The following is a 13240-nucleotide window of genomic DNA, read 5'->3' on the forward strand; positions in this document are numbered from 1 at the left end:
ATGTGTCCTTTGTCCTTTGTATAGACACAGTCATAAAAACCGGATGCTCAGTTGTCTTATATATTGCTTGACTAAGGGTATTTTCCTGAAATCTATGGATACCCATGTGTCTGGTACCTAGCAGTATATAAAAATTTAAAGACAACAATGTTAGTTTATCATTTAAGTGTAAAAACACTGTTGTTTGAAGACAGTCTCTTTTTAATATAACATTTTTTAGGGGTAAGATATTTTTCCCCCAAAAGCAACTTTATTGTTTAAATATTAAGTTCCAGGTTACTTCACCCTGTAGTGAAAAAAACTATGTTGCATTGGCGAAAAAAATGATAAATATCAAATTATCATTGTTTATCAACCAATTTGAGTGTGATAACATTATCACAAGGTGACATTATCACCAGATGATATTGCTACTGCTAGTTTGTTTGTTTGCAGGATAGTTGGTGCCTTTGTGAGCACATTAGGAGGTCTGACTGCTGTCTACCCCAAGAGGTAAGCTGACAGTGTGGGCTGTGTACAGTGAACCTCCTGTATAAACATCAGAATCATTTGTTATGAGTGGGTGAACAAAGCTGGGACATGTATTGACTTCAGGAAAAATGAATCTTCCTCTTTCTCAAAAATTACATATGACCTGCACTCTGGGACAACAGGGCTGAATGCATGTGCTTTAAGTGTCGTCCCAGATTAGCCTGTTCAGCCTGGGATCACACTTTGTGCACATGAATTAAGCCTCGTTCTCCCAGAGCATGGTTGATATGTTTAATCAAATAAATTGTATGCAAAATCCAATGGATGAATCGTTTCCAGACTGATCAACTTATAAGATTATGATAGGCCGTTTTTGAAAGTCAGTTATAGAGATAACAATTTGTAATGGAATTTAACCACCTTGCCTTGCGAGGTTTACTGTACATATACTGGAATGTAGCCCTTGTTGGCTCTGTATCGGGTCGTAATATTCTTTACCTTTCCACATCGGTGCTTCTGCTTTGTATAAGTACTTGCGTGAAACATGTTGGATGTCAGTGTGTTTTGTAACTTTTTTATTAGCCCGTCATGCAAAAATAGGTCTTATGCCAATGTGTCCTGTTAAGCTTCAGACCATCCTGAATTTTCTCACAGTCTGGTCAGGAGCTACCCTGTCCAATATACAACACAGTCTGGTCAGGAGCTACCCTGTCCAATATACAACACAGTCTGGTCAGGAGCTACCCTGTCCAATATACAACACAGTCTGGTCAGGAGCTACCCTGTCCAATATACAACACAGTCTGGTCAGGAACTACCCTGTCCAATATACAACACAGTCTGGTCAGGAGCTACCCTGTTCAATATACAACACAGTCTGGTCAGGAGCTACCCTGTCCAATATTCAACACAGTCTGGTCAGGAGCTACCCTGTCCAATATACAACACAGATTCAAACGATTACTTTTCAAGGTGATGTGTCACAAAATGTGAGCTCCTGTGTTTTTGCAAAATACTCAGACAAAGCAGTGATAAACAATGATACTTTTATATGAAAATGTGTGGAATGATGTGAACTATGCAATGGACTAATTTTCATAGATTTTTTTTGTAAAAAAAGTAGTAAAAAGATAAAAAAGCAAAAATCTCCTTTGTTTGAATACTGAGCTAAAAATAAACATTTCTTTTCATCAGAAGTAATATTGGATCAGTTATTGGATAAGCTGGTAGATAATTGGAGATAATAGGAGATAATTGAGGATAAACCGTGTTTACTCAAACAGCAGGGACTTGTGGCTAATTGATTGCACTGTCAGCTTTTACCTGTCACTACTAACGGTACATACAAAATACATACAAAATAAACTCTAAATACATCTAGATATATATCTAAAACACAAATACCAAAACCTAATCAGATTGTCTATGAGTGCTATGAGTGCTAAAGACTCTACAAAATCATCTAAATACCAGCCAGCTGGTAAAATGGCTGCAAAAGGAAGCGAACGACCTAAACGTAACAATTCAGAGGTAAGCAACGATAGCATCAATGACAGTGCCACCATTAAACTGCAGTTGGACACCATGGAACTGACACTAACAGATCTGCGAGAACAGATGCTTAAAAAAGAGGACATTGAAAAATTAATATCAAGCACAGTAACTAAAATAATGAATGAAATGGAAAAACGAAACGAAGAATTTCTAATGAAAATGAAACAAAATATCCAACTGGAACTTGAAAATAAACTTATTAAAATCACAGAAAATAGCTTGAAGGAAATAACCAAAGAATTTGCTGACCAAATAAAAAGCTTACAATTTGAAAACGAAGCTCTACGAGAAAAACAAGTTGAATTAATAAAAGAACACAAAACAGCAATAGAAAGTATGAACGAACGTATAAATAACAACGCACGGTCAAATGAAGAAAACAGCAAGAGATCCAATCACAATGAACAGTATTCGAGAAAAAACAATATAAAAATTATGGATGTTAAAGAGGACCAATACGAAAACATACCAACTCTCTCGGCAAAAATAACAGCTTTATTTCTACAACAAAATATTGATATCAAGCCAGAACAGATCGTTGCTATGCATCGAATCCCTACTAAAAAGGGGCAGACAAGACCTGTTCTCATAAAGCTCAGGAATAACGACGATAAAAGCGCAGTGATGAGGAAGCGAAAAGAAATGAAGAACGCTGGCCACCGCCTGGTTGATGACGTCACCGCCCTTAATACAGGACTGATGAGCCGACTTCAGCTCCACAAAGACATAGAGTCAACGTGGTTCTTCAATGGCTCTGTGTTCGCGCTAACTAAACGACAAGAGCGCATTAAATTTGACCTGTATGACAATATTGACACAGTGATTCGTGAATTCCGTGAACTCCGTGCCAAGCGTAATTAACACATGTTTCCTCGCCTGAGTGTGATCACTGCATTGATCTAACCTGCCGCTGCTGATCCGGTGAGATGAATCTAGTTTTGTTGTGTTTTTCTTCATTTTTACTCCAACATTATGCATGATATAAGTTGATTATGCTTTTTGTAGATAGAAAATTATATAAAATAAATAATATATAAAATAATATATAACTTAAGTTAATGTATATAGAAAATAACATATAATAAATAGTATATAAAATAATATATAATTTATTTTGAAAACATTGGTTATGTCATCTCGCTTAATGAATACCATGTATAATATTATTTCTTTTACGAAAAAAAACACCTACAAAGTCTGATAAGTGTATCGAGCTATGCAGTTAGTCGTGTCTATGTATGTATACACTGATATTTGTTAAATGTGACTGTTATTTGTCTACTCCCAATATCTCTTGCAATATATTTCAATGCAAAGGGAAAAATAACGTTTGATAAATACATGTGTACACCATATGGAAAAAACTCAATATATGTCTTACTTTTCTTAACTAAACCGAACACAATGTAAATCTTTTCTTTAACTCTTACATCGTTCAAATTCAATAGGATTTGTGGGCGTAATTCAAACGCAGTGACTCGTGAAACTGTTAATAATGCGCACTGTTTATATTCTATTTATAGAATAGGATTTTACCACTATTGACCTTAAACTCATATAACCATCTGATGTCCCACTGTTTACATTCTATTTATAGAACAGGTTTTCCATTATTGACCTAACTATGACACTATGCTTAACACAACTGTTATTAATACATACTGTAAATGCTCATGTCAATAAGACATGCCTTGTGATTGTATAACTCAACCATAGTGTACATACATTTCTTACTATAAGATAAGAAGCAATCCAATAGTTGTTGTCTTTTTCAAATACTTTTGTCCAAGTGTTTATCTTTAATTGTATGAGTATTACTATGATACAATGATATACAGTAACTGTTGTCTTTTTCAAATACTTTTGTTCAACTGTTTATCTTTAATTGTATGAGTACTACTATATTATACAATGATATTCAGTAGTGGTTGTCTTTTCCAAATACTTTTGTTCATCTGTTTATCTTTAATTGTATGAGTATAACTCTTATACGATGATAAACAATAGTTGTTATCCTTAATTGTATGAGTATAACTGTTATACGTTGAAATACAATAGTTGTTATCTTTTTCAAATACTTTGTCCAACTGTTTATCTTTAATTGTATGAATATTACTATTACACAATGATATACACTATGAATCTTATCCCTGCAAACCATCTATGGTTTTGTTTTCGCATAGATGGTCGCATATGGGTTTATTCATTCATTGGTGAACATAAAAATATTTGTCTCTTAATAATATTGTACTATATATGTGTGTATAGATAGATATATATATTATATATTTCCCCATAGATCACCTATTCAAATAAATAGGTGATCCTTTTTTGGGGGTAAATTTAATACTAAATAAATACCAATAGCCCTATTTTATAACTTTCTTGACTATAATATGTACTCATGACTAATCAAAGCAAATCTTTCAAATACTTTGTCCAACTGTTTATCTTTAATTGTATGAATATTACTATTACACAATGATATACACTATGAATCTTATCCCTGCAAACCATCTATGGTTTTGTTTTCGCATAGGTGGTCGCATATGGGTTTATTCATTCATTGGTGAACATAAAAATATTTGTCTCTTAATAATATTGTACTATATATTTGTGTATAGATAGATATATATATTATATATTTCCCCATAGATCACCTATTCAAATAAATAGGTGATCCTTTTTTGGGGGTAAATTTAATACTAAATAAATACCAATAGCCCTATTTTATAACTTTCATGACTATAATATGTACTCATAACTAATCAAAGCAAATCTTTAAACAAGATTATTTTATACAATTGTTATTGTAATTACTAAATAATCTTGACAAATGAGAATCCTCAAAATGTGCTATATACAGAATCTTGTTGAGCTGATAAATTTGTGACACAAAATTCATATTAATTTATTGAACTGCTTCAGTAATATTACAGAAATATAATATATATGGTAAATCTGTCATAAGATACACTATGTAATCAATTTCTAACATCTTGAGTGGATGATCTTAAACTTTTACTTTCAAGAAAAGGCTGCACACAATAAAAAAGCTGCAGTTTTTAACTGCCTATGAACTAAGAGATGCCTTGTAAACAGTTTTTTTTCTTTTTTTCTTCTAAACTGAAAGGTACCTTTATACAATTTGTATACTTAAAATACATAAAAACATGTACTATCTGAAATTCAAGGTCATAATCACATAGTGTAATTAGCTATTCTTTTTCATTTATGTAACTAAGAACTTGTACAGGTATGGACATTTTTTGTTTGTATGTGTCTTTTTTCCCTCAATCTGTAGGTAGTAATATTGAGAGGTAAAATATATATTTGCACTGACTTTTTCAAACTCTACCCAGATACTGTGTTATGCTCCTTGTATGCTGAGTGACACACATATTTATTATACACAAGTAGTATGCATAAGCTCATTAGCTTGCTGGTGTTTTCATTTTGTTTGCACTTTGTGCTGTATGCCTGTTTGATTGTTTGAACAAAGATATAATGTATTGTATGCATTGCTGTATGTGTATATGTATTTCCAGAAAAATCAATGTGCTATTTGTTATCATATTTTAAAGGCATGGGATCTAAATTTAGTATTATTAAGCTATACACAATGACTAGTGTTCTGAAAATTGTCTCTTTAAATCATAACTTTATGGTACCTTGATATTAAGTGTTATACTTATAATACATAACAATATATTATCTGAGATACAATGCCATAGACACATAGTGTAGTTAGTTAGTTCCTTTTTAACGAGGCAACTCAGAACTTTTACAGGTATGGAAAATTATTGTTTGTGTGTTTGATTTTTTTCCCTCAATCTCTGGATTGTAATACTGAGAGGTTAAATATAACTTACACCGGCTTTGTGTTCTCAAACTCTACCCAGAAATTGTGCTATGTTCTTTGCATACTAAATGACATACTTATTAACAACTTATTGATTACATACAGGAGTATCATTCATAAGCATATTGGCTTGTGCTTATTATTTACATGTTATGTTGTATGATTATATACAAGTGTTTTTATGAATAACCTTATTGGCTTGTGCTTCTCTCCAAATGGTATGTAGTACAGTTATATACATGAGTATTATTTACAAGCTCATTGACTAGTGCTTTTTTGTTCACATGTTATGTTGTATAGTTATATACATGAGAATCATTCATAAGCTCATTGGCTTGTGTTTTTTTGGTGTGCACAATTTGTGTTGCATAATTATATACATGAGTATTATGCATAAACACATTGGCTTGTTTTTTTTTGCTCACATGTTGCTTTTTATGGTTGTTCATATTTTTTATTTTATTTTATTTTTTTCTATGTCTCTACTAGGGACACGTCTTTTATTGTGTTTTCCTCTTACTTGTGTGATTATCTTTTTTTACTTCTTCAAGTCTATGGAATATTTATCTTTTTGTATTCTTAATTTTTGTTTTCTATTTTTGTTTGTATGTATAGACATCTTATGTCCTATAAGAGAAACCAACTGGACACATTTTAAAATAAAAATTTACTGGACAAGCACATACAAATTACGATTCACACCACCCTCCACCTACTTAAATGATTAAATTATGTTCTTTAAATGTTAAAGGATTAAACAATAAAGACAAACGCATAAAAATCTTCAAATGGTTAGACGAAAAAAAAAATAGTATATGCCTTTTACAAGAATGTCATTTGACACCTACTTTAGCACAAACCTTAAAAGATGAATGGGACGGGGAAATCTATCTCAGTGGAGAACATACTAATAAACAAGGCATTGCCTTTCTGATAAAAAATAATATAGGTGTCACAGTCGATAACTTTAAGGAAATAATAATTGGCAGACAAGCAAGTATAGATATCAAAATACACGAAACACAAATAACATTAATCAACGTCTACGGCCCTAACATAGACGATTCCACATTTTACGAAACATTACAATCCTTTATAATAAATAACCAAGATAAAAACATTATAATCGGTGGTGATTTCAATACGGTCCTGAACCCATTAATAGATAAAAAGAATGGAAACCTTTATACTCATACTAAAAATAGAAACATTTTAAACAACATAATTGAAAACTACAATATGATAGACATCTGGCGTACAGTATACCCAAACGAGAGCAAATTCACCTGGCATTCAAACACAAAACCAACAATATTTTGTAGATTAGACTATTTTTTAATATCTGAATCTCTTTGCAACATTATTGACACATGTAAAATAAAACCAGGATTTATGACTGACCACTCTCTAGTTGAACTTAAACTGCACAATATACAACCTGAAAGAGGCCCAGGATACTTTAAAATTAACAACAGCATCTTATTAGATACACAATATCAAACACAAATAAAACAGGAAATATTAAATACAGTCCAAAATAATAAAGATGCAAACCCAAACACCTTATGGGAAGTAATTAAAGGAAATATACGTAACACAACAATTAGATACACATCATTTAAACAAAAAGAAACACACAAACTTGAAACTGAAACCATCAAAACCATTGAAACACTTGAAAAACAATTGCATCAAACAAACACAAATGACACCACCGACATTGAAAATGAAATAACATTAAAAAAACAAATATTAGATGGAATCTATCATACACATCTCAATGGAATAATACTAAGAGCGCGGGCACAGCATGTTGAACACAATGAAAAGAATACAAAATATTTCGCAAACATTGAAAAACGTAGAAGTGAACAAAAAACTGTACACAAATTAGTAGTCAATGGCAAAGATATAACAAACAGAACTCAAATACTAGAAGAACAACGTTTGTTTTTCGAAACCCTCTATAAACGAAAAAATGCTGAAAATAACACTCTTTTTAAAAATACACATCATGCTTTAAACCAGGAAGAAAAAGAACTGTGCGACGGATTGCTTAATGAATATGAATGTGGATTAGCCCTAAAAGAAATGCAAAATAACAAAAGCCCAGGATCTGATGGCATCACAATCGAATTTTATAAAATATTCTGGAATGATATAAAAACACATCTAATTAATTCACTTAACTATTCATTTAACAACGAAAACTTAACTACGCTACAAAAACAAGGTATTATTTCACTTATTCCAAAACCTGGAAAAAACTTAGAATCCTTATCAAACTGGCGCCCGATTAGTTTACTAAACAATGATTACAAAATTGCAACTAAAAGTATAGCAAACAGAATAAAAAAATATTACCATCAATCATTTCAAAATCTCAATCTGGTTTCATAAAAGGACGTTACATTGGTGAAAACGTTCGTCTTATCCAAGAATGCATAAACTATTTCAACAACTCAAATAATCCTGGTCTAATATTCTTTGCAGACTTTGAAAAGGCATTCGATTCGCTTGATCATTCATTTATGTTCTCTTGCTTAGAAAATATGAACTTTGGTGAAAGTCTCATTCAATGGGTCAAACTATTCTATACCGATATTAACAGTATAATCATCAACAATGGCTTCTTTTCAAACAGTTTTAACATCGAACGAGGGGTTCGACAAGGATGTCCACTCTCATCATCGCTATTTATTATTTGCATAGAGTATCTATCACATCACATCCAATCAAATGAACACATAAAAGGCATATCACTAGAACCTGACGAAGAAATCAAACAATCCCTATTTGCTGATGATGCAACTTATTTTTTAAATAACAATAGCGATTCCTTCCATAACCTCATAGATCGCTAACCATTTACGGAATGACATCGGGTCTTAAGCTAAACAAAAGTAAATGTACTGTGCTACGAGTAGGTAAATTAAAACAAAGTAATGTTCAATATAAAAAAGAAATGAAATTTAATTGGACATCCGATGAAGCCACAACGTTAGGAATTACATTCACAAATAATGAAAAGGATACAGTTCTTAAAAACATAATACCTAAATTACAGAATTTTAAAAACTGCTTAAAATCATGGCATCATCGTAAACTTACACTAATCGGAAAAAACACAGTATTGAAAACGTTTGCACTTCCTAAATTAATATATGTATTAACAGTTCTCCCAAATCCACCAAGTGATGTTATTAACGATATAAAATCAGCAATATTCAATTTCATATGGGACGGTAAGCCTGATAAAATAAAAAGAACTCAGTTAATTCAATCTGTAGAAAATGGAGGTATCCAATTAACGAACATTGAATCATTCTTGAATGCAATCAAATGCAGCTGGGTTAAACGATACCTAGATAATACCAATACGAGTAAATGGAAATTATTCTACCAGAAAATCCTAAAAAATATGGTGACTCCTTACTCTTTGAATGTAACATCAGCAATAATATCTTACATGAAATTGCAAACGAAAACATATTTCTGTCTGATGTTCTATCAGCGTGGAGTGATGTCACTCATAACTTAGAGACCCAAACCAGCAGTAAAACAATTTTATGGAACAATAAAGACATAACTTCAAACAATAAGACGTTTTTCTATAAAGACTGGTTTGAACGAAGCATTAAATATGTCGACCAATTATATGACTACAGAATTAAGGATTTCTACTCTTTTGATAATATATGCTACATATACGGAATACCTTCAAATAATTTTTTGAAGTACTACACACTTATCAAAAGCATACCCATACATATTAAATCGGAAACCAATACAAATAATACACCATGTACTCAAACAACATTTGTAGAAAACATACTTGGAAGAAAAAACAAAACAAATAAAATATTTTACACACTACAAATTAAAAACCCTACAGAAAACTCCAAAATCCAAAATAAATGGCAAGTTCTTTTTGGAGAAAATGAACTTAATTGGAAACACATATTTACCATGCCATATAAAGCAACTATTGAAAGCACACTGAGAAATTTTCAATATAAATACATCCATAGAATTATAGCTACAAATAAATATCTTTTTAAATGTAAATTATCTAACTCAAATCTGTGTGACTTCTGCAGTGAAAACATTGAAACTATAGAACATCTTTTTTGGGAGTGCAAACACATCCAGCCTATTTGGAATCAATTAATATCTTTTCTTGAACAACATCAACTAAACGTTAAACTATCTCTCTTAAATGTAAGTTTCGGAATTAACTCATTGAAATCAATAGACTGTAATAATATTGTGAATTTTATGGTTATATTAATGAAATATTTTATCTTAAACATGAAGTACAAAAAACAAGTACCAAATTTTAATTGTTTTGTCCATAGTCTTAAACTAAAAATTCAAATTGAGAAAGAAATAGCCCTCAGTAATGACACATTACACATCTTTGAACAAAAATGGAATCGGATTAAATTCTCATAATGTTTTGTCCACTTATATACATTTCACTCTAATGTTAGTCTATCTCTCTAAAATAGTTTGTTTATTTTTTTTTTTTATTCTTATTTTTTCAGTCAGACAAGATCATTGTGAATATACAACAAAACACACAAGTCCAGTATCTTTTCTTTCAACTTTATACAATTCATCATATTTCATAACTATTCCTCTGTTGTTCTTTTCTTTTCTCTCAAAAAAAAATAAATATATATTAGCATATCTTGTATAACATGTCTGAACAATATTGCTTTGTACAATCACTATGTTGCATGATCATATACATGTTTACATTGTATGTATGATATTGAATAAAAAAAAAAAAAAAACAACACAGTCTGGTCAGGAGCTACCCTGTCTCACAGTCTGGTCAGGAGCTACCCTGTCCAATATTCAACACAGTCTGGTCAGGAGCTTCCCTGTCCAATATATAACACAGTCTGGTCAGGAGCTACCCTGTCCAGTATACAACACAGTCTGGTCAGGGGCTACCCTGTCCAATATACAACACAGTCTGGTCAGGAGCTACCCTGTCCAATATATAACACAGTCTGGTCAGGAGCTACCCTGTCTCACAGTCTGGTCAGGAGCTACCCTGTCCAATATATAATTACATGAGATTTCATGGTCTCATTAGCCAATAGGGTAGCTCCATACCAGACTGTGTGTATGCACAGGCTAGTCTGAAGCTATGCTTGCCACATATTGGAATAGACACACTTTTGCCTGATGTAGCTCTCGAAATACATAATGGTGCAACCAGACTAAATACAGAACAAAACTATGGGTGCTAAACAATAGCGAGACCCTTGTTTAAATTCTGTTATATATGCAATGGTGGTATTATTTATTATTTTGATATAAAATGTTTTGACAATTTCAAAACTCATTTAAAAACCAAACACAATATATTAAAAAAGTAATATTTTCTGGAACATACATACATTAGACCACCTTATAAATGATCACTGATAAATGACTCTCCTGCCTTATCAACATGTACATTTTTTAAACAACAGTGATGTGGTAAATACTTTATAACTTCTGATAGGAAGTCGTATATAATCAATCAATAAGTTTTGGCTGTTTGTTCCTTTTTATGAAAGCTGCAAATATCGAGGACTTGCAACAAAATTTGAGGGTTGTTCACGTAACTCCTCAAATCCGAAATGTTGGATCAGTTGTGTTAACTCAAGCAAGGGGTAACATGAATATTGCTGTAGATGCTCTCATATTGTCACCTTATTGTCTTTTTTTTGCCTAATTTGTAGTTGAGCTGTGTACTGTGAAAAAGGGGATTTAATGAATGTGCGTAAAGTGTCATCCCATATTAGCCTGTGCAGTCCCCACAGCCTAATCAGGGACGACGCTTTCCGGTTTTATGAGTCTTTTCTTAGCGAAAATCCAGTTTAGGTGGAAAGTGTTGTCCCTGATTAGCCTGTGCAGACTGCACAGGCTAATCTGGGATGACACTTTACGCACATGCATTAAAACCTCTTTCCACAGAGCGCAGCTTAATAAATCACTATAAAATATCATTATAAATGCACTTTACCCGTGTTACTGTGTTCATATGTGTGCCTCCGTCTGGGAAAACTAGGCTTAATGCATGCTTGTGAAGTGTTGTCCCAGACAAGCCTGAGCAGTCTCATATAAACAAACATTGCATGCGGCCAGAAAGTGTTGTCCCAGACCACGCAGGCCACACTTTAAGCAAATGCATTAAGCACAGTTTTCCCAGAACACTGTTCATATGTAGACTCTGTAGACTCAGATTTGTTGTCCTCTGTATCAACTGTTCGGAGATTTTTATGTCCCCGAAGGAGGGCAAATAGTGATTGCACTGTCCGTCCATCTGTCCATCTGTCTGTCACACTTTGCGTTTAGGTTTTGAAAAATGCTCATAACTTCTATGTCCCTTCAGATGTAACACTCATATTTGGTATGCATGTGTATATGAACAAGGCCTTTCCATGCACACACAAATTTTGACCCCTTTGACCTTGACCTTAAACTAAGGGTCTGGGTTTAGGTTTCGAAAAATGCGTTTGGGTTTCGAAAAATGCTCATTTCTATCAAAGCGTTTATCGGGGGCATAATTATGTCATCCTATGGAGACAGCTCTTGTTCCAGTCTGGTTTTTGTCCCACAGTGATACAAAAAAATTTGTTTACTGCTTTTGTGTAGTTGTGATTATATTGTAGACTGTTAGTTTTAGTTTTTGTGGAATTCCTTTGCTGTTATGAATATAAGTACTCCCAAATTACCTCAATGGTATTACAATTATTTGTGTGACAGGGACTGTGATTAAACTCATGATCCTCAGACTTGTAGTCCAGCTTTTTATCAATATAGTTAGGCGGCTTGTTTGGACATTATTTTTGGTTACAATAATTTAAAAATTAGATATCTATGTTTTTATAACAGTTATTCAGACATTGAATATCATATGTTTTATTACAATGATTCATTGATTGGATATAATATGTTTGGTTCAATAATTCAGACATTGGATATCATGTGTTTGGTTACAATGATTCTGACATAGGATATCATGTGTTTAGTTACAACAATTCAGACATAGAATATCATGTGTTTGGTTACAACAATTCAGACATTGGATATCATGTGTTTGGTTACAACAATTCAGACATTGGATATCATGTGTTTGGTTACAGCAATTCAGACATTGGATATCATGTGTTTGGTTACAACAATTCAGACCTTGGATATCATGTGTTTGGTTACAACAATTCAGACATTGGATATCATGTGTTTGGTTCCAGCAATTCAGACCTTGGATATCATGTGTTTGGTTACAACAATTCAGACATTGGATATGATGTGTTTGGTTACAACAATTCAGACATTAGACATCATGTG

The 13240-nt window shown here is 32.5% G+C and overlaps 1 protein-coding gene across 4 annotated transcripts in view; it reads left to right on the forward strand.

The window, feature by feature from the left end:
* The window catches only part of LOC127857599 (voltage-dependent calcium channel subunit alpha-2/delta-2-like), a 126890-nt gene that overhangs the window by 96566 nt on the left and 17084 nt on the right, over positions 1-13240 (forward strand). For all 4 annotated transcript variants that reach the window (XM_052394080.1, XM_052394086.1, XM_052394094.1 and 1 more), the window contains one exon: positions 436-492. In XM_052394080.1, the coding sequence (XP_052250040.1) occupies positions 436-492 (57 nt within the window). The remainder of the gene's footprint in view (positions 1-435; positions 493-13240) is intronic.

This window comes from Dreissena polymorpha, chromosome 1, assembly GCF_020536995.1.
Source record: "Dreissena polymorpha isolate Duluth1 chromosome 1, UMN_Dpol_1.0, whole genome shotgun sequence".
Classification (NCBI taxonomy): domain Eukaryota; kingdom Metazoa; phylum Mollusca; class Bivalvia; order Myida; family Dreissenidae; genus Dreissena; species Dreissena polymorpha.